The 26,863-nt window shown below is 44.9% G+C and overlaps 2 protein-coding genes across 2 annotated transcripts; both read left to right on the top strand.

Moving 5' to 3' along the window:
• Nucleotides 1-3,104: 3,104 nt before the first annotated feature.
• LOC120399472 (putative olfactory receptor 52P1) lies at nucleotides 3,105-4,043 on the top strand. Its single transcript, XM_039527776.1, has one exon. It carries the CDS (start codon nucleotides 3,105-3,107, stop codon nucleotides 4,041-4,043), a length of 939 nt encoding a protein of 312 aa, XP_039383710.1.
• A 12,501-nt stretch (nucleotides 4,044-16,544) lies between these two features.
• Nucleotides 16,545-17,483, top strand: LOC120399526 (putative olfactory receptor 52P1). The gene has a single exon (XM_039527895.1). The coding sequence runs from the start codon at nucleotides 16,545-16,547 to the stop codon at nucleotides 17,481-17,483; it is 939 nt and encodes a 312-aa protein (XP_039383829.1).
• Nucleotides 17,484-26,863: the final 9,380 nt, after the last annotated feature.

A 26,863-nucleotide genomic window follows, 5' to 3' on the forward strand; every position in this document is an offset into this window, starting at 1 on the left:
TGCCTGGGCAGTATGCAGCTATGGCAGCATTCCCAAACATAGAAGGCTGTACATTATACAAGGGGGAAAAAAAACACTTCATCAATTGCTAGGCTGAACAACAGTCTGCAAGATAGTTTACCCTGGGAATTCTGAGCCCCTGGTATCAGCAAATTGTTCTTCTCTCCCCGGGGAGGCTCTCAAGCTCTTGTTCTCCAGGGTTTATTTTCTGCTCAGCCCAGGGCTGGAGCCGAGGGAATTATCTGGGAGTCCTGGCCAATCTGAGAGTCTGCAGGGACTGTACAGGGGAATCATAAAAATCGCTGCCCAGCGTGGCGAGTGTCAGACACATGAGATTCCTATACTGATTCTCAGGGCTCTGCCTTCCTGTCGCCGAAAGGAGATTTTTTTCTCTCTGCTGAGCAGGATTTTGGTGAGTTGTTTTTAAGATCGGTTCGTTGTCTCTTACTGTGTCCCTCTATCTGTCTCAATAGCTTCCTTTTGGGGGCTGTGTGGTCTTTCCTCTGGTTCACTCAATTTTTCCAATTCAGCAACTTCACTGCCCTATTAGAAAGTGCAGCCAAAGCCTTTGCAGTGGGTATCTGCGTTACCAGAGGGTTCACAACAAGAATGGGCCGCACACTGGCCAGATTCTGCTCTCACATTCTGCCTACAGTGGGTCACTCCAGAATGAAACTGGCTCCCTGAGAGCCAACGGGTTCCCTCCATACACTTTCAGCACCCTCACAGAAGCCGGCTCACTGTAGCACGATCCAAACCCTTGATTTTTGCAGCTTGTAGCCAAAAGTTAAAAACTCAGGGTGAAACTCGTCACATTGAGATCAGTGGCAAAGCATTGAAAATAGCCAGGAGTTCACCCTAAATCCACATGTAGGGACTTAAATAAATAGCCCTATTTACACCAGTCAGCCTACAGTGACTTCAACTGGCGTCATCCTCTGGCCCCTAAGAATGGATAAGCTTGTTTGAATCAAAATGAACTGACAGGAGAGTTACTGGAATCTCAAACTTATTTCCAGACAGAATTTCTATAACTTCAAGCCATTGGCTCCTGTTATACCTCTGTATGCTAGGCTGAAGAGCCTATTATTAAATATCGGTTCCCCGTGTAGATACTTACAAATTGTTATCAAGTCACACCTTAACCGTCTTTGTTAAACTATACAGATTGAGATCTTTGAGTCTATCACGATTAGGAAGGTTTTCTAATCTTTTATTAATTCTTCTGATTCTTCTCTGAACCCTCTTCAGTGTATCAACACCCATCTTTAACCATGGGCACCAGAACTGGACAGGGGAATCCAGCAGCAGTTGCACTAGTGCCAAATATACAGGTAAAATAACGTCTCTACCTCTCCTTCAGATTTTCCAGGTTATCATATCAGGCTCTTTTGGCCTGCTAGGCAAAAAAGACTCTTTTCCCCAAGAATCAGGCAATCACAGACAACACTGAAGGGGGTCCATTTACGGTACCGGGAAGACTGACAAGCAGCTTGAAAGATATGGTGCTATAGTGGCCAGTTATATACATTCTCTTATCCATTCAATTCCATTTATTTGGACATCAGAGACAGACATTGTTACAAGTGAAGAGAGAACCCTGAACAAAGATAAAAATAAGAACAAGAGGTACATCCTAATTGCATCAAACGTCTATGACTACCTTGTGGGGGAAGGAGGTGGGATGGCGGGGGGTAAGGATGAGTGCTTACAGATATCCGGTGGGCTATGAAGGGAGGGTTTATTCTGTTCTAAGAACTAAGTTACTCGGCTTGTCAGTTGCCACCTGTAACTTTTGCCTCAGGCAAAGCTGGGTGCCTACAAGAAAGTGTCTCACTAAAAGAAACAAGTGAAGTAGCTCAGGTGCAGGCCTGTAGCCCAAACTACCATAACACTTGGGCCCTCCATGCCCATTCTCTTGAGTACAAAGTTGTAGACCAGCGTGAGAATGTCTTTTTCCCTGGGAGAAACTTGGCTCCATTCCAATAGAGGAACTGCATCATGGTCCATTTAGTCCAGTGTCCTCTCTCTGGCAGTGAGAGCCACAAGTGCTGCAGTACAAGGTGTAAGAAACCTGCCGAGGAATGACCTGACTATCAGGAAGGTGTCACCTGAATGCCTAACAGCTACATATTGGCTTGTGTCCTGAAACACGTGGCCTTATAGGCTTTCCAAAATGTTCATTTAGCTGTAACTATAGTAACTGGATAGTGTCACTATCCATGTATATGTCCAAAGCCTTCCTGGTTCTTGCTTAGCACCTGGCCTCAACTTCCTTTTGTGGCAACAAGTTCCTCAGTTTAATTAGGCATCAAGTGAATATGACATTCTTTTCATATTTGTTTTGAATTTGCCATGTTTCAGTGTAATTGAATGTCCTCTTGATCTTGTCTTAGAGAGTAGATTGAGCATGTGTTCTCCCTCTCTCCTTCCAGTCAGTATTTTACAGACTTTTCTCATATCTCCTCATATTCATCTCCTTTGTAAGGTAACAATCCCAGTCTTTTCAACCTCTCTCCTTGATCTTTCTCATTCACTTTCCCTGAACCCCTCTAGTTCTCCAATATCCTGTGTGAGAAGGGTGCCCAGTACTACACAGAGGAGATCAGAGGATGGTGATATATTGTCTGACTGATCTCATGGCATTGTATTTTCTGTATGATTACCCATCTCACTCCTCCTGGATTCCAATGTTTTGCTTAGTTTCTGTCCCTGCTTGCTCTGTAAGCAGGGTTTTATAGGGCTGTGCACCATGACACCCAGGTCCCTGTCCTAAGCTCATGTAGTTAACTTAAAACCTTGTTAGGTGTTTGAGGAGTTCCAGCCATACCCTACAATGGGCATAAATGTTGCAGTTCTTGACATTGAAGGTCATGTGTTATTCACATGTCTTGGTTAGCTCCCGCTGAGACTTCTCTGGACTTGACTATGACCTAAATAATTTGGTGCCATCTGCAAATATTGCCACCTCACGGGTCACCTCCCATTCTAGATTGTTAATAACTATCAAATATTGTTATAAACTATGTAACCCCTTACCTGTGCTTTTTTCCCTTCACAGGCACCCTGAGCATTTCTAAGTCCGCCTGACCATTAACCACCTCATGGCAGCTTTCAACCTCACCATCTCTGACCCTTCACCATTTATCCTATTGGGCATCCCTGGTCTAGAAGCTGCCCATGTCTGGATTTCCATCCTTTTCTCTATATTCTACATTGTCGGCCTGTTTGGAAATTTCATGCTTCTGTTTGTTGTAGGCAAATATCAAACCCTGCACAAGCCAATGTACCTGCTGATCTGCATGCTGGCGCTCACAGACATCGGCACATCTACCTCTGTCATGCCAAAGGCATTGTGTATATTTTGGTTCAATTTGAAGGACATTACTGTGAGTGGCTGCCTCACCCAGATGTTCTTCCTTCATGCGATTTCTATTATGGAGTCAGCCGTGCTATTGACAATGGCCTTCGATCGCTATGTTGCCATATGTAACCCTCTGAGATACACCACCATCCTCACCAATGTACGCATAGCCAAGCTAGGGCTTGTGGGTTTGATAAGAGCTGTTCTCCTCATGCTGCCTCTACCCCTGCTTCTGAGCAGGCAGCCATTCTGTGCCAACCGCATTATCCCCCACACTTACTGTGAACACATGGCTGTGGCGAAGATGTCATGTGGGGACACCACTGTCAACAGGACGTACGGCTTGGTGATGGCATTTGTAGTCATTGGGTTAGATCTGACACTGGTTGCCCTGTCCTACAGTCTGATTATCAGGGCTGTCCTCAGAATTTCCTCCAAGAAAGCCTATGAGAAAGCCCTGAACACCTGCACAGCCCACATCTGCGTGATGATGACGTCTTTTACTCTCTTCTTTTTCTCCATTCTGACACACCGGTTCGGCCAGCGCATCACTCCCCATGTTCACATCATCTTGGCAAACTTCTTCTTCCTCATCCCCCCCGTGATCAACCCCATAATTTATGGGGTCAAAACCAAAGAGCTTCGTGACAAAGTGGTCAAATATATCTGGAGCAGGTGATCACATGGGACAAAGACAGCGAGTATGAAATGTTGCCTTTTAGAGACTAACAGATACAACCTAATTAAATTCAAAATATGGACCTTGGCTTCTATCATCGAATGCCATTATAAATAAATAACATAATAATGTCATTATTGTTTTTAAACTACATGTGTTTTCGGCTTCTTTTGTGTTTTATTTAATACTGTCATTCTCTGGTTTTTGTTTCTGGAAAAGAATCATCACAGCTTAGAGCCAGGGCCTTTGCAGGAGACCTGGGTTGTGTGAAGAACAAACTGGAAAAGTTTCTTACATCCCAGAAACGGCTGTTTGTGGTGTTTCCCATGCCCACAGAGCGAGGTTCCTTGAACATTTCTCAGTTTTTCATTTTTTAAAATGCCTATTTAATAAATTATATATGGGCTGAACTTAGTGTAGTGATCAGTGGGTCAGGGAAGCATCACTCTAGTCCCTGTCCTAAGTGACTATGGTGAGAATGGGTCTTCAGCCTGCCAGGAATCCTGGGCCCAGCTGTGTCACCATTTCCACACAGGAGTGAGGAAGGGGAGTTCTTGAGGTGAGGCAGGTCTCTGGGTAAAGGAAGTGGGAGTGGGGACCCAGATCCTTTCTCTAGCCAATTCCCCTGGGGTAATGCAGAAGCCAGGAAAGTTCCCCACAATAGTTCTTAACTTACATAAGGGAACTGGGACAAACTGCTGGGTTGGATTTTAGTGACATGTAACAAGATGTGTAACTTGTGACATCTTCATTTAAATGATAAAAGCTGAAATGTGTGACTTTGGGGAGTGCACTTGCTGCATAAGGTGAATGTAAAATCACTTCATGAGATGGCTTCCCAGAGACTGATCTCATATAAAACCTTTTCCCTGTATTATTTTATTAATGGGTTAGTGCAATAAACTTGAAATTGTTATTTGGCCTCTTGAACATATTTCATAACAAATCAAAGCTTGGTCAAGGAATTGACTACACAGTTGATCAACAACCAGTATGAATCTCTCCTTCCTCTCAGGTTCAGTATTTAGACACAATGAAGGCACTCACAGAAATAATTCTCATGAGTAAAAGGGCTGATGAAGTTTACAAGCCTTCAGCATTAAAAAAAAATAATGGAAAATTTTAGTTTTAGTTTTTCTCATTGTGCTCCAAAGAAAGATTCTGAAAATGGTAAATGATTTTTCAAAACTGCTACAACCCAGAGACACTGACCTATACAAATAGCAGTATTATTTTCCACAGCCACTGAACTTTTAGCTACATTTGAAAATGTGGTCCAAGAAGCCAAATATTCAACAAGTCAGTTATCAGGAAAATGGGGCAGAGAAATCAAGTGTGAAGAGAAGTGCTTAAGGAAGGCAAGAATACAGGGGAGCTGTTCATTTTGTGGCAGTGCAGGGAGGAGAGCAGACCTGCTACTGGCAGCTACAGGGGAGATGAGCTGAGGGAAGGCAGAATATCTCCCTGAATAGCTATTTCGCTAGGAGGGTAGTGAAGCACTGGAAAGGGTTACCTAGGGAGGTGGTGGAATCTCCATGCTTAGACATATTTAGGGCATGGCTGGACAAAGCCCTGGATGAGATGATTTAATTGGTGTTGGTCTTGTTTTGAGTAGGGGGTTGTACTGGATCACCTCATGATGTCTCTTCCAACCCCAATCTTCTATGATAACTGCCCAAAGGTCCCTTTCTGAGAGAAGGGTGGCTCTGCTGCAGGGACATCCTGAGAGGGAATCATTCATCTCCGATATGAGCCCTAGTTTTGATTGATCCCCTATATTTGCTGTTTGGACTACCCCAGCAGGGGAGATCTCTTGGACTGAGCTGGCCCCGCAAAAGGAGGCAGTTGCTCCAAAGAAGAAAGGAAAATGACCTCACTTCATGGAGCCACCAGAAGGTGCCTTGGGGTGTGTGACGAGGCGGTTCTGGCGGGACCCAACTGAGAGTGCCAATTCAGGACCAATTGCTCAAACAGGGCAGTCACAGCCCTAGGCTGGGGTTTTTCCACCTCTAAGGCAAACCAAACCAGCCAGACAAAAAGGACTTTGGTTTCACCCCACTGGCTAACCACAAGTCACTCAAGCAATTTCCTTAGACACTCCAGTCTCCCAGTATCACCACCAGTGCACTCATCCTGGGGATGAATGGTTATGAAAACCAACACCCCAATAAAAGAAAAAGGTTCTCTCAATTCCAAAGAATCAAGCCCCAGACCCAGGTCAATATACACATCAGATCTTACCCACAAATCACGCTGTTGCCAATCCTTTAGAATCTAAAATCTAAAGGTTTATTCATAAAGGGAAAAAGGTAGAGATGAGAGGTAGAATTGGTTAAATGGAATCAATTACATACAGTAATGGCAAAGTTCTTAGTTCAGAATTGCAGCAGAGATGGAGTAAACTGCAGGTTCAAATCAAGTCTCTGGAGTACATCCCCCGCTGGGATGGGTCATTCAGTCCTTTGTTCAGAGCTTCAGTTTGTAGCAAAGTCCCTCCAGAGGTAAGAAGCAGGATTGAAGACAAGATGGAGATGAAGCATCAGCCTTATATCGGCTTTTCCAGGTGTAAGAATCTCTTTATCCTTACTGTGGAAAATTACAGCAAAATGGAGTCTGGAGTCACATGGGCCAGTCCCTGCATACTTTGCTGAGTCACAAGGTGTGTCTGCCTTCTCTCCCTGGGTCAATTGTGTAGCTGATGGTCCTTAATGGGCCATCAAGCAGGCTAAGCAGAGCTAACACCAACTTGTCTGGGATATCACCCAGAAGCACAGCACCAACTTGAAACACAGACAGTATAGAGCCAATATACATAACTTCAACTAAAAATGATACATGCACACAGACAGCATAATCATAATCAGCAACCCATAACCTGGTCTTAGACACCTTATATGACCCCCTTTACCTAAGATTTGGTGCCACTACGGGACCTTGGTTGCAACCCATGTTCTATATGGTCCCAATTTATATCAATAACGTCACAGGGTGAGCAGACACCCTTATTGCTACCTTACCCAAAAGGGAGACCTTGAGACAATTGTAATGAGGTGGTAAGAAGTGATCCAGGGAAGGCCGCCTCTTACACCCTGAGACACCACTATTCACTACTGTCATGTCAGGAAAAACAGCACCTGTTTCCTTTCACTGCTCAAGGGAACTCACATGAGAGTCTTAACAGACAACACACCATGTATATATAACATAATTCAATCGGCAGGAGACAGGTCACCCTCCGTCTGCACAGAAGCACTACAATTATAAATCTGGGGCATTTCCAACAACATCACACTATCGACGGCCTATCTTCTGGGGCACAAAACCTGATAGGAGACAGGCTCAATCGCAAGTTCCCACAGCCCCAGAACTTGCTGTATTGTCACTGAATAGGAACTATTTCTCCTACATTATCCAACAATGAAATAACATCAGACCCTCACAGATAGCAACTGGCTTAGGAATGTGTTTGTCCAGGCAAAGTCAGCCACAGCTGCCCCGGAACCAGCTTGAGTGCTTTCTGATCATAGCCCGGTTTGATCTGTTCTCTGTCAAGCCAGAGCTAACCTTTAAGTGAGGTGATGGAATGGACAGCCCAGGGCTCTGGTGCCAGCCATATCCTAGGGCTATAGTAGTCAGTAGTGAAGAAGAGACACCGAAAAGCTGGGTGAGCTGCCCCAGTAGCTGTCTGCAGAGACTAGGCCAAGCTCTCTGCTCAGAAATTGGGAAAGCAGCTGGGCAGGGACCCAGTCTGTGTAAGCAGAACAGACCTTGGGGAGGGGTTGATCTATGGAGGGAAGCCAGAGGAAGGGCTGCATAGGAAAAGTGCCAGAGAAACAGAGATGGCAAGAGCTGGGGTGGAGGTATCTAAGGGTAGACAACCCACGTGTATATCATCCAAGGGGGAGATCTGTGGTAGAGGGATCAATCCTGACTGTGCTGCCGTTGTGGAAGGTGGGAAAGGACTATCTGGATGCCAGGAGGGCTGAAAGCCCCACAGCCCAGGGTGTTGGAGCACCTACAGCAAGTGTCAGCCATGACAAGGACTATCCAGAGATGGAAGCAGCATCCCAGCTAGGACGAGAAGAAAAGGACTAGGGGAGGTGATGACCAATGACATCCCATCCCCTCTGTATCCAGCACACACATCGATGTGGCCATGGCCTGACACTATGTGGCCCCTGGGACTGGAGTCTGCTGAATCATCTGGCCTCAGTGGCTGGGTCACATCCAGCCCTGGGCAGCAGCCCCTGCATTATGACCACATGCGCTTCCTACTCAGGAATTGGGGATGTGCCACTGAGAAGACACAAGAGATCTTATTGGATCATCAAAGGCTCACCTAACTCCTGCATTGGGCAATGACCCAGGGCAGGTCAGTTCTGAGGGGACACCTTCCTCACCTCAGTGACACTGAGAAACTCCCTGGTTGGCTACCTAGACAACCCCTCAGGACACCCTGCTTCATTCCCTGGCCCGGAGCCGTCTCTCACCTCCATATGGTTCCTCATGGATCTGTGGGACACCAATTGGCTGTGTGTTTGAGCACCAGCACCTGCTGCAAACCTTGGTCTCTGGCCTTGGTCTATGGCTACGCAGCTGCCTTAACTCAAGCAGATACGGACAGCCTGAGTCATGGCTTACCATGTCTGTAGAGGAGCTGGGGTGAGCTGTTTCCAATGGCCCAGAATACTGATATAAGCCAATTCCCCACCACAAGTTCCCCCCACCACAGTGGCCACCTCAGTCGAGCAGGCCCCCTGGCTGTGGTGGGAATGCAGCCTCACCATGATAGGGACCATTTTGGCGAGATGCCATCCCCATGGCCACACATGGTCCTGGTCTTCACACCCCTCACCTCCCTTGGTCCCAGACACCACCCCTTTTACATCGTATTCAGTCCCATAGTACCCTGAGGGTCAGAATCCCATGGCAGGATTTCTTGGTCACCCCGTGTCCCAAGAGAAATCACCTCAGCATCCCATTTGCTTCAGTCTCCAGTGTGAGCTCGACTCAGGGCACTTGGAATCCCACTGCTGAGTCCAAGCGATGGTGGCCATCATGGGCCATGGTGGGGTTAACTCACGGATGGCTCGTGTGAACACCACACATCTGTGACACGGTGGTACATCACCCATGGCACAGTCTATGTGCCAGCCCTCCATCCAGGTGACAGGGATTAGATGGGTCATGCTGACTGCTCTGGGAAAGCAATGACTGAGGTAGGCCCCCCCACACACACACGTTATTAAAGCATTCAGGGTTTTGTACTTGAGGTGGTTGCTGGGTTGGGAGTCACTGTGCACAGAAGGATCAGCTGGTTCTCTGCTTCTCCGTGTTCTCCACTAGGTTGGGCTGACATAGAGATTAGATTTTTTTTGGCCCAGACTTTCAGCTGCATGAAAAAAATAACTGCAATCCCAGGCCCTTGTTAGGCTGAGTAGCAGGTAAATCGTTGTTGTATAAGTAAAGTCGTCCTACAATTCCAAAATAGATGGCTGGACAATGGGTACCAGGATTGGAGAACACAACAGTGCTTGCCCTTCTCCCACATCCGTGGCCCCATTGTAGAGTAAGGTAACTGTGCCCTTGGACCATGGGCAGAGATCATAGCTAGTGAGACAATGCAGCCCTGCCGTGCACAGAGTTCATAGACAATGGTTACGATTAGTAGGTAGCCGCCATTTTTTATTGGTGGGAAAATGAGAACAGTTTGCTTAGAGATGGCTTTCTTTTGAAGTTTGTAAATACCCGGGGGGTTGTTTGCCTCAGAGCACAGAGGGGAGGACAGAGCGTGGAGTTGTTTTGTTATTCAGACACTGAATGACAGCAAGCAAGGGACCCCCAGCCTTGTGATCTGGAGGGCCCCCGCTAGCAAGAACAGAGCTGGCATGATGATGAATCATACAGAGCATGTTTTTACTATTGTGGCTATATGCTTCCGTATCACTCAGTAAATGATGTGTTCTATGGAGAGGGTCTCCTAATCTCTTAACCAAAGCCCCTCAGTGCTGAACCCCTCCCCCTTACCATCAGGGTAACACCACCGAGACACAAGTCCTCATCAGACTGCTCCTGGCACTGGCCAAAACAACCATCAATCCATCCAGGAGGACAACACTCCGCAAGGAGTTTCCCTGCGACTATGGTGTTACCCGGGTTCTTTCAATCCAAAGCTCTTGACAACTTTTACTCTGTGCGAGGTGGTGTTAGGAAATAAATCAGGGGAGACACAGCCGTCTGACCGATAGATGGCTGGTGCAGCCAGCATGATCCAGGAGTGTCCCCATCCTGCTCCCGAGCTTAAACCTTTCACACAAGCCCATTCCTCTTTGCCTCTATTTTGTGCCATGCAGTAGATTCCCAGCCCTGGGCAGTTAGCACCCAGACGGCTCTACCCACCTCTGGGATTTGAAATTGCCCAGGCGATCCCCTCACGAGAAGTTTTTGGATGCAGAGGTTTCTATATTGACACTGCCCATCTTCGTACAAAAAGCCCCCAAAGATGGGAGGCCAAAGCAGACTGACGTGTGACAAGACCTGGAAATGTTGCTAGTAACAGTCTTCACTGCAAGTACATTTGAAGACTTCAGGGATTTGTATCAGAGAGCAATCCACACACAGCGTTTCGCAATCAAACACACTGGCACAAACCATATCACCCAGGGCTGCTAATTGAGACCATGGCCACCAGCATGGGGATCAATGTTCCCTTTAAGCTGATGCACAACAGTCCATCAAGTGCCACACACTTGATTATTACAGCCGCACACACCCGCAGTCACAGTGATTTGTGTTTATCTTGGTAGATTCACTCAGAGAAAGGGAGATGGTGAAAGGAAAACCCTCTAACACCCAGTGTCTACTGTTTGAAATTTGGTGGTTTAAGCAAACCCTCAGATACCTTAGCTTGAGTTTGTGGAGTGATAGCTCAGTGGATTTAGCATTAGCCTACTACCCCTAATGTTGTGAGTTTAATCCTTGAGAGGGCCCCCCTAGGGATTTGGTGCAAAATCAGTATTTGGACCTGCGTTGAAGGCAAGGGGCATGGACTCCATGACCTTTCAGGGTGCCTTCCAGCTCTATGAGACAGGTGTATCTCTAGTTATTACTATATCTGCTGTCGTGTTGGGTGATCACAAGGCCTGGAGAGGCTAAATCACTAGCAAATCAGTATGGAAAAGGGGCAGCCCAGCTGGGTGGTTAGAGGGTGGCAGCAGTTTCCATGGCTCTCAGACTCAACCCCAGGGCTGATAACCCATCACACTCATACCTTCAGGATCCAAAATGAGGCCTCCAGGTACCTGTGACACAAACATGGGGAATGGACTGTATCCAATCCAAAAGATCCAGATGTAGCAGTTTGATTCCTTCACCTCTGTGTTCTCACAACAGCAGGGCATAACAACATAAAACACCACAGTGAATGGGGAAGTCCCATGGTACTAGTTCTCACACTGGGTAGCACAACCCCTTTTCTGCATCAGTTTCTGAAAGATCAACACAATATTGAAATGTGAGGATTACCTGATGCCGAGAGGAGATGGAATTTTAGAACATTTTGTTCTTCCAGATATATAGCCATTTTCGACCTCACAAAGGGATACTGGCAAATATTTTTGATGCCAGAAACCTGGGAGAAGAAAACCTTTTCCAGAGCTTACATAAATTAATGGTCATTTAATTTGGCCGTCACAGAGTGTCATTGACTTTACAGAGGCTTTGACGTTGCAGTACGCAGCGCTACACTGCTACGAGCAATTGAAAATGGTTTTGGTCCCATATCTTGTGCCAGTATCCCTACACATAGAGCAGCTGGCAGCACTTTACACACAGAAAAGAAAAGACATTGTCAATTGCTAGGCTGAACAACAGGGTGCAAGACTCAGTTTTCCCTGACAATCTGGAGCCTCTGGTATCAGCAAATAATTTCTTCACTCCCGGGGGAGACTCTCAAGCTGGAGTTCTCCAGGGTTTATTTTCTGCTCATCCCACTGCTCACAGAGCCAAGGGAATTGTCTGGGAGTCCTGGCCAATCTGAGAGTTTGCAGGGACTGTACAGGGGATTCATAAAGGTCACTGCCCAGCATGCTGAGTGTCAGACATGTGAGATTCATACCTTGACTCTTAGGGCTCTGCCTTCCTGTTGCCGTGAGGAGATTTATTCTCTCTGCTGAGTAGGATTTTGGTGAGTTGCCTGTTTGTGCACTGTAGTTAGTGGCAAGGGCTCAAGAGGGATTCCAGGGTAAAATTCAAGCACCATCTGGGGAGAAATTCCGCAGCACGGTGACTTGAACTGTTTAGTATTGACAGAAATACAAAGGGATTTCCTGGTAAAACTGAAACTACAAATGTACTGGAAATAGTTTAGCCAAATATTTGTTTTTAAGATCAGTCTCTTGTCTCTTACTGTGTCCTTCTATCTGTCTCAATAGCTTCCTTTTGGGGGCGGTATGGTTTTTTCTCTGGGTCTCTCAATTTTTCCAATTCAGTGACTTCACTGTCCTATTAGGAAGTGCATCCAAAACCTTTTCAGTGTGTATCAGTGTTACCAGAGGGTTCACAATAAGAATGAGTCACACTCTGGCCAGATTCTACTCACACATTCTGCCTTCACTGGGTCACTCCAGATCAAAACTGGCCTCCTTGAGAGCAAAATCAGGGCCCACATGTTTTGGAATCCCCGTCTTTCATACAATCGGAACACCAAATAAACTGTGGGTTTACTTCAGACTCTTTCAGCACCCTAACAGAATCGCGTTCTCTGTAGCAGGACCCGAACCCGTGATTTTTGCAGCTTGTAGCTGAAAGTTAAAAACGTTGGGTGAATCTGGTCCCCTTGAGATCAATGGCAAGGTTCGGAAATCAGCCTGGAGTTCATCCTAAATCCACATGTAGGGACTGAAATAAATAGCCTGATTTACACTGGCCATGAGCCTCCAGTGTCTTCAAGTGGAGTTGTCCTGTGACCTGTAAGGATGGGTGAGCTTGTTTGAACCAAAATGAACTGCCAGGAGAGTTGGTGAAATCTTCAACTCACAGGCTTAGTTATTCAGAACTCTTAGGATAATGATTTTTTCTAGGAGGGAGGGAAGTCTGCTCTTTCTGTCCCCCGGTATCTCAGGTTCTGTAGTGGTTGAGAAGCACTAAAAGGCAGTAAAAATTAAAGCATGTTTCTGGCATAGAGAAAACCACTTGGGGTTGGAAATCTGAGCGGGGGAGGTCCAGGAACACACAGTGTATGTATGTTGGGGTGGGGAGGAGGGGGAATGTTGTATCCAGATCACAGTGGTTCAGAGCTGAAACGGTGCGAAATATGGTCCTGCCTAATGCCTAATGCACAGCCTGAGCTGCTGCTGGGGTTCCCTTCACCCCAAGAAAGGCAGTTCAGGCCGATCTCCCCTTTTTCCCCGGTGCAGGCAGACACTGAGTTTAACCTCATCTGAGGAGGTATTTCTGTGAGCTGTCGCTGTGGGGTCTGGCACCTGAGTGAGGGGTATCACTGTGTGGCAGGGATGGAAGTTGTGCAGGGTGGGGACCTGACCTGGCAAGCCACAGAACTGCAGCGTGGGTGTCACAACCTTTACCCAGGTTTCAGTCCGACTGTTGTTATGTAACTTCAGGCATTTCGCTAGTGGAAAGAACCACTGATCTTTGTGTGACACTGCACCCCATATTTTTCATAGTGATATTATGATATGATCTTGGGGTCTGTGGGGGTTCCATTTTTGGCCTAGAAAGCTGTTTGGGGAGGGCCTAGTCAGGGCAATGAGCCATAAGGGAAAACAGCGGTTCTTCACTCCCCACGGAAGAGGACTCCTGGGAACAACTGAGGAAAAAGAGTGAACTGGAAGAAGTGCTGGACCCAGACTAAAAGTATTTCTAGTCTCTGTATGGAAACCTGAGAAACCCAAACTGTAAAGCAAATGCAGCTTGTGCCTTAAGATTCTTCCACACTGCTTGCATCATCAATCAGGGTGAGAAACTGCTAAATCATAGTCAATATAATTAGTGTACTAAGCTTAGGTTGTGTTTTTGTTTATTTGCTAGTTCATCTGCTTTGATCTGGTTGCTATCCCTTATAATCAATTTAAATCTATTTGTTGTAGTTAATAAATTAGTTTTTATGTTTTAACCTAAACCCAGTAAGCCTTGAAGTGACATGTCAGGGAGTGGGAGGTGAGGGGGGAGAATCTCAGCTTGGTTACCGCAAGTGTGCATTGTCCTCCCCATCTTCAGGGAGGGGCGAAGAGGGTAACTAATTCATACTGGTCAGAGTTTGAACCGGGGCAGGATGGGCCATTGGAACACGGATGTTAAACCCAGGATGCTCTGGGACCATTAGATAGCCAGCTCTGTTAGTCAATGACGAGGGTTGACCATTCATTCCCCAGTACAGAGATTTTATGGGTAAAGTCATTTTTTTCCCACCTAAAACGTTCATCCATGCGGTGCCTGATGGGACCCATCAGAGTTGTGAAATACACGCCTAGTGTAACATTTCCAAGGTGTCACAGTCAAATGAGAATTTCTCCACATGTCTAAATTCAACACCATCGTGAATTGAAAAAATACCTTCAGTAAGCTCAGGCACGAGCTTGCAGGGAAAATGCCTCCCTCTGACTCTGGACTGGACCAGTACATTCCAAGGCAAGACAGAATCATAGTGATCATCTAGTCTGTATAACACAGGCTTGTATAACACAAGCCTCAGAATATTCTCAAAATAATTCCTGGACCAGATCTTTCAGAGAAACATCCAACCTTGGTTTAAAAATTCTCAAGGATGAAGAATCTGCCAAGACGATTGGTAAATTATTCCAATGCTTAATTATTCTTACCATTACAAAATGTATGCCTTATTTCCAGACAGTATTTCTATAACTTCAATTTCTAGTCATTGGATCCTGTTATACCTTTGTATGCTAGCCTGAAAAGCCAATTATTAAATATTGGTTCCTTGTGTAGGTACTTACAGACTGTTATCAAGTAACCCCTTAAACATCTTTGCTAAACTATACAGATTGAGATCTTTGAGTGTGTCAGTATACGCCAGGTTTTCTAATCTTTTACTAACTCTTGTGATACTTCTCTGAACTCTCTTCAGTGTATCAACATCCATCTTTAATCATGGACACCAGAACTGGACACAGGATTCCAGCAGCAGTCACACCAGTGCCAAATATACAGGTAAAATAACATCTCTATGTCTCCTTCAGATTTCCCTGGTTATCATCGCAGGCTCTTGGCCACAAGGTCACACTGGGAGCTCATGTTTAGCTAATTACTCCTTCATGCCCCCAAATCTAGTTCACAGTCAGTGTGCTTCCCACGATATCCCCCCACTGCATCGTCTGAGCATTGCCTACATTTTTTGTTTCCAGATGTAGATATTTAAATGGCTATATTAGAACACGTTAGTTGCTTCGACCCAGTTTGCCAATCAATCCAGATTGCTCTGAATCAGTGACCTGTTCTCTTCATTATTTACGATCCCCCAGTTTTCGTGTCATCTTTAAACTTCATCAATATTCAGTCAAGAGATGGGTTAGCATGTGTGCTTCTGACACATCTCTCCTTACACCTGTCAGATAGCATGTGTCACTTATGTTTCAGACAATGCTGGGTGCCCGCAAGAAAGTGTCTCACCAAAAGAAACAAGGGAAGTAACTGGGGTGCCGTCCTGTAGCCCAAAATACCACAACATTTCTGCTCCCCGTGCACATTCTCTTGAGTACAAAGTCATAGATCTGCATGAGAATGTCTTTTCCATTAGGGAAACTTGGCTTCTTTACAACATAGGAACTGTATCGTGGATCAGATGTATGGTCCAGAGTCCTCTCTCCAATAGTGACAGCCCCAGGTGCTTCAGTACAAGATGTAAGAAATCCAGCAGTGGGTTGATTCAGGGGAGTGACCTGACCATCATGAGAGTGTCACCCTAATGCCTGTCAGCTAGAGATTGGCTTGTGCCCTGAAACATGTGGGCATATAGACTTTCCAAAATATTTATTTAGCTGTAACTATTGTAACTGGATAGTCTCCTGATCCATGAAAATGTCCAAACTCTTTTTGATTCTTGTTTAGCTCATGGCTAAATCAGCTACCATTTGTGGCAATGACTTCCGCAGTTTAATTAGACATCAAGAGAAGAAAGCATTCTTTTTTTATCTGCTTTGAATTTGCCATATTTCAGTTTTATTGAACGTCCTCTTGGTCTTGTGTTAGAGAGTAGATCAAGCATGTGTTTTCTCTATCTTCTACCATTCATCTGGCTTGGCTAGCTCCCTCTGAGAACTTCTCTGGACTTGATTATCACTTAAATAATTTGGTGCCATCTGCAAATGTTGCCACATCACTGCTCAAGCTCTTTCTAAATTGTTAATAGCTACAAAATATTTACCATACTATTTGCTATAAAGTGTGTAACCCCCCTCGCTGTGCTTCTCTCCCTTCACAGGCACCTTGAGCATTTCTGAGCCTGATCAACATGTTAACCACCTCATGGCAGTTTTCAATCTCACTCACTCTGACCCGTCAACATTCATCCTAATTGGCATCCCTGACCTAGAAACTGCTCACATTTGGATTTCCATCCCATTTTCTATGCTGTACATAATCGGCCTGTTGGTAAATTTCATGGTTCTGTTTGTTGTAGGGAAAGAGCAGACCCTGCACAAGCCTATGTACCTGCTGCTCTGCATGCTGGCACTCACAGACATTGGCTCGTCTACCTCCATCATGCCGATGGCACTATGTATATTTTGGTTCAATTTGAAAGGCATTACTGTGGGTGGCTGCTTCACCCAGATGTTCTTCATTCACATGTTTTCCGTTATGCAGTCAGCCGTCCTCATGGCAATGGCCTTTGATCGCTATGTTGCCATATGTAACCCTCTGAGATACGCCACCGTCCTCACCAATGCACGAATAGCTAAGCTAGGGCTCGTGGGTTTGATAAGAGCTGTTCTCCTCATGCTGCCCCTGCCTCTGCTTCTGAGTAGGCAGCCATTCTGTGCCAACCACATTATCCCCCACACGTACTGTGAGCATATAGCTGTGGTGAAGATGTCATGTGGGGACACCACTGTCAACAGGACGTACGGCTTGGTTGTGGCATTTGTAGTCACTGGGTTAGATCTGACACTGGTTGCCCTGTCCTACAGTCTGATCATCAGAGCCATCCTCAGAATCTCCTCCAAGAAAGCCTATGAGAAAGCCCTGAACACCTGCACAGCCCACCTCTGTGTGATGCTGACATCTTTTACTCTCTTCTTTTTCTCTGCTCTGACACACCGGTTTGGTCAGCATGTCAGTCTCCATGTTCACATCATCTTGGCCAACCTCTTCTTCCTCCTCCCCCCAATACTCAACCCAATTATTTATGGGGTCAAAATCAAAGAGCTTCGTGACAAAGTGGGCAAATACACCTGCAGAAGGTGATCTCTTGGGGCCACTGACTTTAATCCTCTGTAACAAGGAGGGGAAAGAATATTTCCTCATTAATCAAGAGTACTTTGTCCCAGTTTGGCTAAGCGCAACGTTGTACAAATTCACAGTCTCAGAACTTCCTCACACCAAATGTCTTATCATCCCATCACCAAGCACTGCTCTCTCCATAGCTGTGTTCCCTCTCTCTGATCATAACCTGACCTCTTTCAGCCTCCCCCATCCCCACACACCCTGTCACTTGGCCTTTCCGTGAATTCCAGACTACCAGAAGATTTTGCAGCTTTTTGAAGCAAGGGGCTTTTTATTAGCCCTTTGTGAACAGGGTTCTTGATCAGTTTGAGAAACCAAAACTCTGCTTTCAGAAAGCCAAAGACAAGGAGAAAAACTACAATGCTGAACTTTTTTTTTTCATATGTGTAGTGATCCAGGAGTAAAATGTATCTGATTTTGCTATGTCCAGTAATTCAGGAAGCCTGGAGGATAAACTAAATGTTTTAGTTGGAAAGTGATAATACAGGAAACTATGTATTTTTGAGACCGCGACTGCTGTATTAAAGTATGACCACAACCATTGAGTCAAATTACTCACCATATTGCATAGTTGCTTTCCAGCTGGAGCTTTCAAAACAGACACTAACTGTTCACATGGTCGAAGATGTCAAAAAAGGTGTTGAGATTTCATGTTGGAGTTTTTGAAACAGATGAAACAGAGATTGCCACCAAATATCGAGGTGTTTGAATTGCTTGCAGTACTACATCCTTCTACTGCGCTCAGCTTGGCATGACTTAGATTGTCTGATATCTCATTTTTGCCATTGGTTTGTGGAGACTTTGGACAGTTGAAGCAGCAGCAGTAGATTTTTGCCTCTGATTCACTGGCCTTATGTTCAGGAAAACCAGGTTGAGCAGTTTGGGGGTGAAGTTCTCAAACACACGGATTCTGCTGAGGACAAAGACTTTAGTGAACTTGGCTTGTTTGCTCTTTCATTACTCTCGCTACCTTTTAGCAGCACTGCAGTTGAATGATTGTTTTTTCAAATCAACTTGTTAAAAACAAAAGTGCACCAACGAAAGGAATTATTGCACTGGTCACTGCTGATCTGTAGGACCAGCAGAAGTAGTATTCTACTCCCAACAAAGACAGTGAGGATGAAATGTTACCTTTTAGAGACTAACAGTAACAAACAAATTCAACTCAAAATATGGACATTTTCTACTAGCTACCAACCCTCAATCGGGATACAAGTACCAGTATAGAGGTTTTGATTTTGAATTTCAGTCATCTCACAGCTTTGTGTATAATGTGGACCAACTCCTGGTGGTGATTGTAGATTATTTTTAAAAAAATCTTATCCGTACAAAGTATCTAATGAAATCTTCCATTTCTTTCTTGATGTATAGGCCAATGTGTTAATTAAAAAAACCTCCTTCGTTTCAAGAAATACTTGGGGTTACTTTTAGGTTAGTTTTTAAGTCACTTTGGTCTATTATTGCAGTAGAAATCTGGCAACCCCAGAACCAGAGGGGCACGGGAAGCAGCCCAGAAGGCAGAACTGGGCTGATGCCAGAGAAGCGGCAGTGAGACAGACGATCCAGGGCTGGGCTGGAGGCAGAGCAGCATTGAGGCAGAGCTGGGGAGCTGCAGCTGGAGCAGACCAGATCTGGGAGCTGGGTTGGCAAAGACCAGCTGCGCCTATGGGGAGCCAGAGCTGAGCTACAGGGGAGAGCAGCGAGGCCAGAGCCAGGATAGTGGACGCCGGCCTTGCCACAAGTAACACGGCAGTCGAGAAGAATAAACAGCTGGGGAGAGCAAGGAGGGGCCTTGGGCAGAGGGCCCAGCACAAGGAGAAGTCACCAGACAAGCGGGCCTCAAAGGGTGGATTCAGAAGGGAGGATGTGAATCTGATGGAAGGACAGATGTTAGGGAGAAGGGTTCTGCCACCTGCAGCCCGAGAGTGTGTGGCCATTGCCAGAGCAGGTGTCGGACCCACGGTATCACCACAGCATAGCCAGCACCTGGGCAAGAGGCCTGGGAGGTGTGAGGAACAAACTGGAAACATTTTTCACATCCCAGAGACAGCTGTTTGTGGGGTTTCCCATGCTCATGGAGTGTGGTTCCATGTTTCCTTGAACATTTCTCATTTTTTTTTACAATTGCTGTTTAATAATTTACATTTGGATTGAATTTAGTGTAGTGATCAGTGGGTCAGGGAAGCGTCCAGTGTGAAGAGAGTGCCCCGGCGTGGGGACACCCTAGCCCTTATCCTAAGTGACTATAATGAGACTGGGTCTTCAGCCTGCCAGGAATCCTCAGCTGTGTCTCCATTTTGACACAGGAAAGTGGAAGGGGAATCCTTGAGATGAGGTAAGCTTCTGGGTATAGGGAGTGGGAGTAGAAACTCAGACCCTTTCACTAGCCAATTCCCCTTGTTGTATTTAATAAAATCACTTTTTACTTATTAATTAATCCAGAATATGTATTAATACCTGGGGGGGAGGGGCAAACAGCTGTGCCTGTCTCTCTATCAGTGTTATAGAGGGTGAACAATTTATGAGTTTATCTTTTACAAGCTTTATACAGGGTAAAACGGATTTATTTGGGGTTTGGACCCCATTGGGAGCTGGGCATCTGAGTGTTAGAGACAGGAACACTTCTTAAGATGTTTTCAGTTAAGTCTGCAGCTGTTGGGGGATGTGGTTCAGACCTGGGTCTGAGTTAGCAGCAGACTAGCGTGTCTGCCTCAAACCAGGGAGGTCACTGAAGTCCCAAGTTGGCAGGGGAAACAGGCTTGGGGTAGTCTCAGCATATCAGGTGGCAGTCCCAAGGGGTTTTCTGTGATCCAACCCATCACAGGGAGTGATGAGCTGCATCCCCCATTACCCATGTCCACGCAGTGCCCATCATTGCTCCAGGCTGCAGCCAGAGCTCGGGGCAGCTGTGAAGACCCGAGCCCTGGTGAAACCCTGGGCAGCAGAGCCCACAGGTTCAGCAGGTGGCAGGACCCAGGGGTGGTGGGCCTCTGGGGCTCAGAAGACCCTGTGGGAGTGGTGGGACACTGGGAGCAGCAGAACCTGCTGGGTCCATCAGCTGGACTGGCACTGGCAGAGCCGGCGGGGACCTGGGGTCAGCCCTGGGCACAGGAACACCAGGTGCAAAACCTGGGGATGCTGCAGTATCCCCCACGCTCCTACTTCCCATGCCTAAGGATATTAGACACTGGTGAAAAGATGTGTAACTTGTGAACTCTTCATATAAATGATAAAAGTTGAAATGTATAATTTTGGGAAGTGACTAATGCCCACAGGTAAGTCAAAAACACGGAGACCTGATAGAAGGGTCAGAATTTGGGGAAAGCATGTGGACATGGAGACATTTTTTTTAATCCAGAAGGTGGAGAAAGCTTCCAGGGGAGAGGCTATTTTAGATTTGATTTTGAAAAATAGGGAGGAACTATGGTTGAGAATTTGAAAGTGGAAGGAAGCTTGGGTGAAAATGATCATGAAATGGCAAAGTTCATGACTCTAAGGAATGGTAGGAGGGAGAACAGCAAAATAAAGACAATGGATTTCAAGAAGGTAGACTTCAGCAAATTCTGGGAGTTGGTAGGCAAGATTCCATGGGAAGCAAGGCTAAGGGGAAAAACAACTGAAGACAGTTGGCAGTTTTCCAGAGACATTATCAAAGGCGCAAGAGCAAACTATCCCACTGCATGGGAAAGAAATAGGTAGTATGGGAAGAGACCATTCTGAAGATCTTCAATGATCTAAACATAAAAAAAAATAAAAGTCCTACAAAAAGTGAAAAATAGGTCAAATTACAAAGGACGAATATAAACAAATAACACAAATATATAGGAACAAAATTAGAAAAGCCAGAGCTGAAAATGAGATCAAACAAGCTAGAGACATAAAGGGTAACAAGAAGCCATTCTACAAATATATTAGAAGCAAGAGGAAGACCAAGGACATGATAGACCTGTTACTCAACGAGGAGGGAAAACAATAACAGAAAATGTGGACATTGCAGAGATGCTTACTGATTTGTTTTGGTTTTCACCGAGAATGGTGATGGTGACTGGATGTCTAACATAGTGAATTCCAGTGGAAAATGATGTAGGACCAGAGGCTAAAATAGGGAAAGAACAAATTTAAAATTACTTAGACAAATTAGTTGTCTTCAAGTCACCATGGCCTAATGAAACGCATCCTAGAATATTTAAGCAACTGATTGAGGAGATATCTGGACATTAGCAATTATCTTTGATAAGTCATGGAAGACAGGAGAGATTCAGGAAGACTGGAAAGAGGCAAATATAAATAGAAAAAGGGAAATAAGGGCAACTCGGGGAATTACAGACCAGTCAGCTTAATTTCTGTACCCTGAAAGATAATGAAGCAAATAATTAAGGAATCCATTTGCAAACATCTGAAAGATAATAAGGCGATAAGTAATAGCATGGATTTGTCAAGAACAAACCATGTCAAACCAAATCAATGTCAATAGCTTCCTTTGACAGGCAAACAAGCCTTGTGAATGGGGGGAAGTGGTAGACGTGGTATATCTTGACTTAAGTAAAGCTTTTGACACTGTCTCGCATGACCTTCTCGTAAACAAATTAGGGAAATAAAACCTAGATGGCGCTAGTATAAGGTGGTTGCAAAACTGTTAGAAAGCAGTTTCCAGAGAGTAGTTATCAATGGTTCACAGTGATGCTGGAAGGGCCCTACAGGGATCACTTCTGGGTCCAGTTCTGTTCAATATCTTCATCAGTGAGTTAGATAATGGCATAGAGCAGGGTTCCAAACGCGGTGCCCACAGGTGCCATGGCGCCCGCAGGGGCATTTAAGTGTGCCCGAGTACTTGCTGGTGGACGAACATCCACTGAAATGCTGCCAACAAGCTGTGTCATCCGGAGGCATCACTGAAAAAATGCCGTCAATTTTCAGCGGCATTTCGGTGATGACACTGCTTGTTGGCAGCATTTCAGTGTGATAGGGAAAATATCCCCCCACCCCGTTTATAGGCTCAGAATTTTGAGCGTATCTTAACCCCCCACTTGCCTCGCAGGCCCAAGGCCTGTAGCTAGAATAATTGCTATGTAAGAGCAAAGGTTGGAACTTCTGCAAAACTTGTTTATCTGTACAAGGGGCACCGGGGGGGGGGGGGAGGGGGAGACCAGAGAAAGGGGAACTGAGGGAAGGAACAAAGAGGGCCCATATGTGCCAGCTCAGTCAGAATGCGACAAGAGCCTTATCCAATGCAACTGCAAAAGAGGGGTCTTAAAACAGGCATATCACCAATGTAACTGCCAAAGCAGGAAAAACCTAATATGGAAAATATTAGGATAGCTTGCTTGTTTTGCACACGTTAATTCCAAATAAGGCAAAATATATTGAGTGATATTTTGTGGTTTTAGCCTTTATAAGCTTGATGAAATTTGTAATTGGGAGGAGCAGCTAACCCTTGTATGGGGACATGCTGTTTCTCCCTGCTTGTATGAAAAATAAAGGTGACTCAGGCTGTCTGATCTAAAATCAACTGTGTGGTGAATTTTCCACAACAAGCGGCAACGCCTATTGACGTTGCCGATTATCGGTGGAATTTTGGTGGATGCTCGTCCGCCGCCACGGTCCTCCATGGCTCGTCGTCTGGTGCCCGCCAGATGAAAAAGGTTGGGGACGACTGGCACAGAGAGTACACTTATGAAGTTTGTGGACAATACCAACCTGTGAGGGGTTGCAAATTCTTTGCAGGATAGGATTAAAATTCAAAATGATCTGGACAACCTAGAGAAATTGTCTGAAGTAAATAGGATGAAATTCGATAAGGACAAATGCAAAGTACTCCATTTAGGAAGGAACAATCAGTTGCACACATACAAAATGGAAAATGACTGTCTAGGAAGGAGTACTGCAGAAAGGGATCTGGGGGACATAGTGGATCACAAGCTAAATATGAGTCAACAATGTAACACTGCTGACAAAAAAATGTGAACATCCTTCTGGGATGCATTAGCAAGAGTGTTGTAAGCAAGACATGAGAAGTAATTCTTCCACTCTACTCCATATTGATTAGACCTCAACCAGAGTATTGTGCTCAGTTGTGGGTGCCACATTACAGGAAAGATGTGAACAAAGGTCTAGAAAACATGACCTATGAGGGAAGATTGAAAGAACTGGGTTTGTGTAATCTGGAAAAGAGAAGACTGAGAGGGGACATGATTACAGTTTTCAAGTACCTCAAAGGTTGTTACAAGGAGGAAGGAGAAAAATTATTCTCCTTACCCTCTGATGATAGGACAAGAAGCAATGGGCTTAAATTGCAGCAAAGGAGGTTTAGGTTAGACATTAGGAAAAACTTGGGAATCCAGTGGGAGCGGCGATTGGCCGAACCTCCAGATGGGGCAGGTAAACAAACCGGCCAGGCCCACCAGGGGCTTTACCTGAACAAGTGGCAGCCCTAATTTGAGAACCACTGTTCTAGATAGTGCTGGTCCTGCCATGAGTGCAAGAGACTGGACTTGATGGCCTCTCAAGGTCACTTCTAGTCCTATGATTCTAAGGAATCCTGCAGGACTGTGAAATTTCAGGACTACTAACTGCCATCTATAACCTATCATTTAAATCAGCTTCTGTACCAAATGACTGGAGGATAGCTCAGGTCACACCAATTTTTAAAAAGGGCTCCAGAGGTGATCCCAGCAATTACAGTCCAGTAAGCTTCACTTCAGTCATGGGCAAACTTGTTGAAACTAAAGTAAAGAAAAAAATGTCAGACACAGAGATGAACATAATTTTTTGGGGAAGAGTCAACATGGTTTTTGTAAAGGGAAATCACGCCTCACCAATCTACTAGAATTCTTTGATGGGATCAACAAGCATGTGGACAAGGGGAATCCAGAGGATTTTGCACACTTAGACTTTCAGAAAGCCTTTGACAAGGTCCCTCACCAAAGGCTCTTAAGCAAAAACTATCATGGGATAAGAGGGAAGGTTTTCTCATGGATTGGTAACTGGTTTAAAGGTAGGAAACAAAGGGTTGGAATAAATGGTCAGTTTTCAGAATGGAAAGAGGTAAATTGTGGTGTCCACCAGGGGTCTTTACTGGGCCCAGTTCTATTTAACATATTCATAAATGATCTGGAAAAAGGGTAAGGAGTGAGGCGGCAAAATTTGCAGAAGACACAAAACTATTCAAGGTAGGTAAGCCCCAGGCAGCCTGCAAACAGCTACAAAAGGATCTCTTAAAACTGGGTGACTAGGCAGCAAAATGGCAGATGAAATTCAATGTTGATAAATGCAAAGTAATGCACATTGGAAAATATAATTTGAATTATACATATAAAACGATGGGATCTAAATTAGCTGTTGCTACTCAAGAAAGAGATCTTGGAGTCATTGTGGATAGTTATCTGAAAAACATCCACTCAATGTGCAGTGGCAGTCAAAGAAGTGACCAAAATGTTGGGAATCATTAAGAAAGGGACAGATAATAAGACAGAAAATATCATATTACCTCTGTATAAATCTCTGGTACTCCCACATCTTGAATACTGCATGCAGATGTGGTCGCTCCATCTCAATATATATATATATATTGGAATTGGAAAAGGTTCAGAAAAGGGCAAGAAAAAACATTAGGGGCATGCAAGAGATGCTGTATGAGGAAACATTAATAAGACTGGGACTTTTCAGCTTGGAAAAGAGATGACTTAGGGGGGGTATAATAGAGGTCTATAAAACCATGACTGGTGTGGAGAAAGTAAATAAGTGTTATTTACTCCTTGTCATAACACAAGAACTAGGGGCCAACAAATGAAATTAATAGGCAGTAGGTTAAAAACAAATAAAAGTAAGTATTTTTTTTCACACAACACACTGTCAGCCTGTGGAATTCCTTGCCAGAGGATGTTGTGAAGGCCAAGACTATAACAGGGTTTAAAAAGAACTAGATAAATTCATGGAGGACAGATCCATCAATGGCTATTAGCCAGGATGGGCAGGTATTTTGTTCCTAGACTCTGTTTGCCAGAATCTGGGAATAGGTGACAGAGGATGGATCACTTGACGATTACCTGTTATGTTCATTTCCTCTGGGGCACCTGGCATTGGCCACTGTCAGAAAACAGGATATTGGGCTAGATGGACCTTTAGTCTGACCTAGTATGGCAGTTTTTATGTTCTTAATACTGAGGGGACATGATAACTGTTTTCAAGTACATAAAAGCTTGTTACAAGGAGAAGGGAGAAAAATTATTCTCTTCAACCTCTTAGGACAGGACAAGAAGTAATGGGCTTCAATTGCAGCAAGGGAGGTTTAGGTTGGACATTAGGAAAATCACCTAACTGTCAGGGTAGTTAAGCACTGGAATAAATTTCCTAGGGAGGTTGTAGATTCTCCATCATTGGAGATTTTTCAGAGCAGGTTAGACAAATACCTGTCAGAGATGGTCTACATAATACGTAGTTCTGCCATGAGTGCAGGGAACTGGGCTAGATGACCTCTCAAGGTCCCTTCTAGTTTTATGATTCCATAATAGTATGCATGATATTTGGGCTCAATAACGCACAGACACATCCAGGTCTGTCAGTCTGGCACCTTTCACAAGAACTAACTTCTCTTTGAGAAAAAAAAAATGCCCACTCAATTCCTGACCGAGAACAGGTCAGTGACTTTCCTCTCACTCACATAGTTACACCATTTAAACCAGCTCTGAGATGGATGATTGCTAAATATTCCAAAATGTTTTGTGAATTGGGTTACCCCTTCTTCCTGGAAGCTGCACCAGTGAAAAACTGAGTCAGTGCAGAAATACTTCAAATAATTTATCTTTTAAATATTTTCTATTTGTGCTGGTCGAGCTAAAACATGTAACAGTGAGATCCACTGTGATTCCCAGTTGATTAACTCATCCTCAAGAGCTTTTACCAGGTGCGGTATAAATACTTCCACATTACGTGCCTGACAGAACGAGGGAATGTTTCTGCACAGAGCGTTCAAGCTCTGCTTCCTCAGGAGTAGATGATGAACCCTCTCCAGCTTCTATTTTAGTGGCTTGGTAAGTGCGCTGTTCATATTGCATCGATTTCAGTTATATTAATAGCAGTCTCAACTAGTCTCAACTGCTTGAAATGTTTAATCTTTAACCAATGAGAGCTGCACATTTTTATTATCAGCATCATTATTCGTTATTTTATTCAGGACCCAACCCCCTAGGAAGATAGATCCCTGCCTTCTGGCACCTGCAATCTAAGGCGCAAACAGTGGTGCAAACATTACCTTTGTAGGCTGGAATTGTCAGGAGTGAGGAACCCAAACCCCAGTGAAAGTGAGCTTGTTTTTTTAACTCTCTGTGGCACTTTTCCATGAG

The sequence above is a fragment of the Mauremys reevesii genome, linkage group 1, assembly GCF_016161935.1.
Source record: "Mauremys reevesii isolate NIE-2019 linkage group 1, ASM1616193v1, whole genome shotgun sequence".
NCBI lineage: Eukaryota > Metazoa > Chordata > Testudines > Geoemydidae > Mauremys > Mauremys reevesii.

Excerpts from the sequence above, each read along its gene's own strand:
- LOC120399526 (XM_039527895.1), top strand. The coding sequence starts at position 16,545 with ATGGCAGTTTTCAATCTCACTCACTCTGACCCGTCAACATTCATCCTA.
- LOC120399472 (XM_039527776.1), top strand. The coding sequence starts at position 3,105 with ATGGCAGCTTTCAACCTCACCATCTCTGACCCTTCACCATTTATCCTA.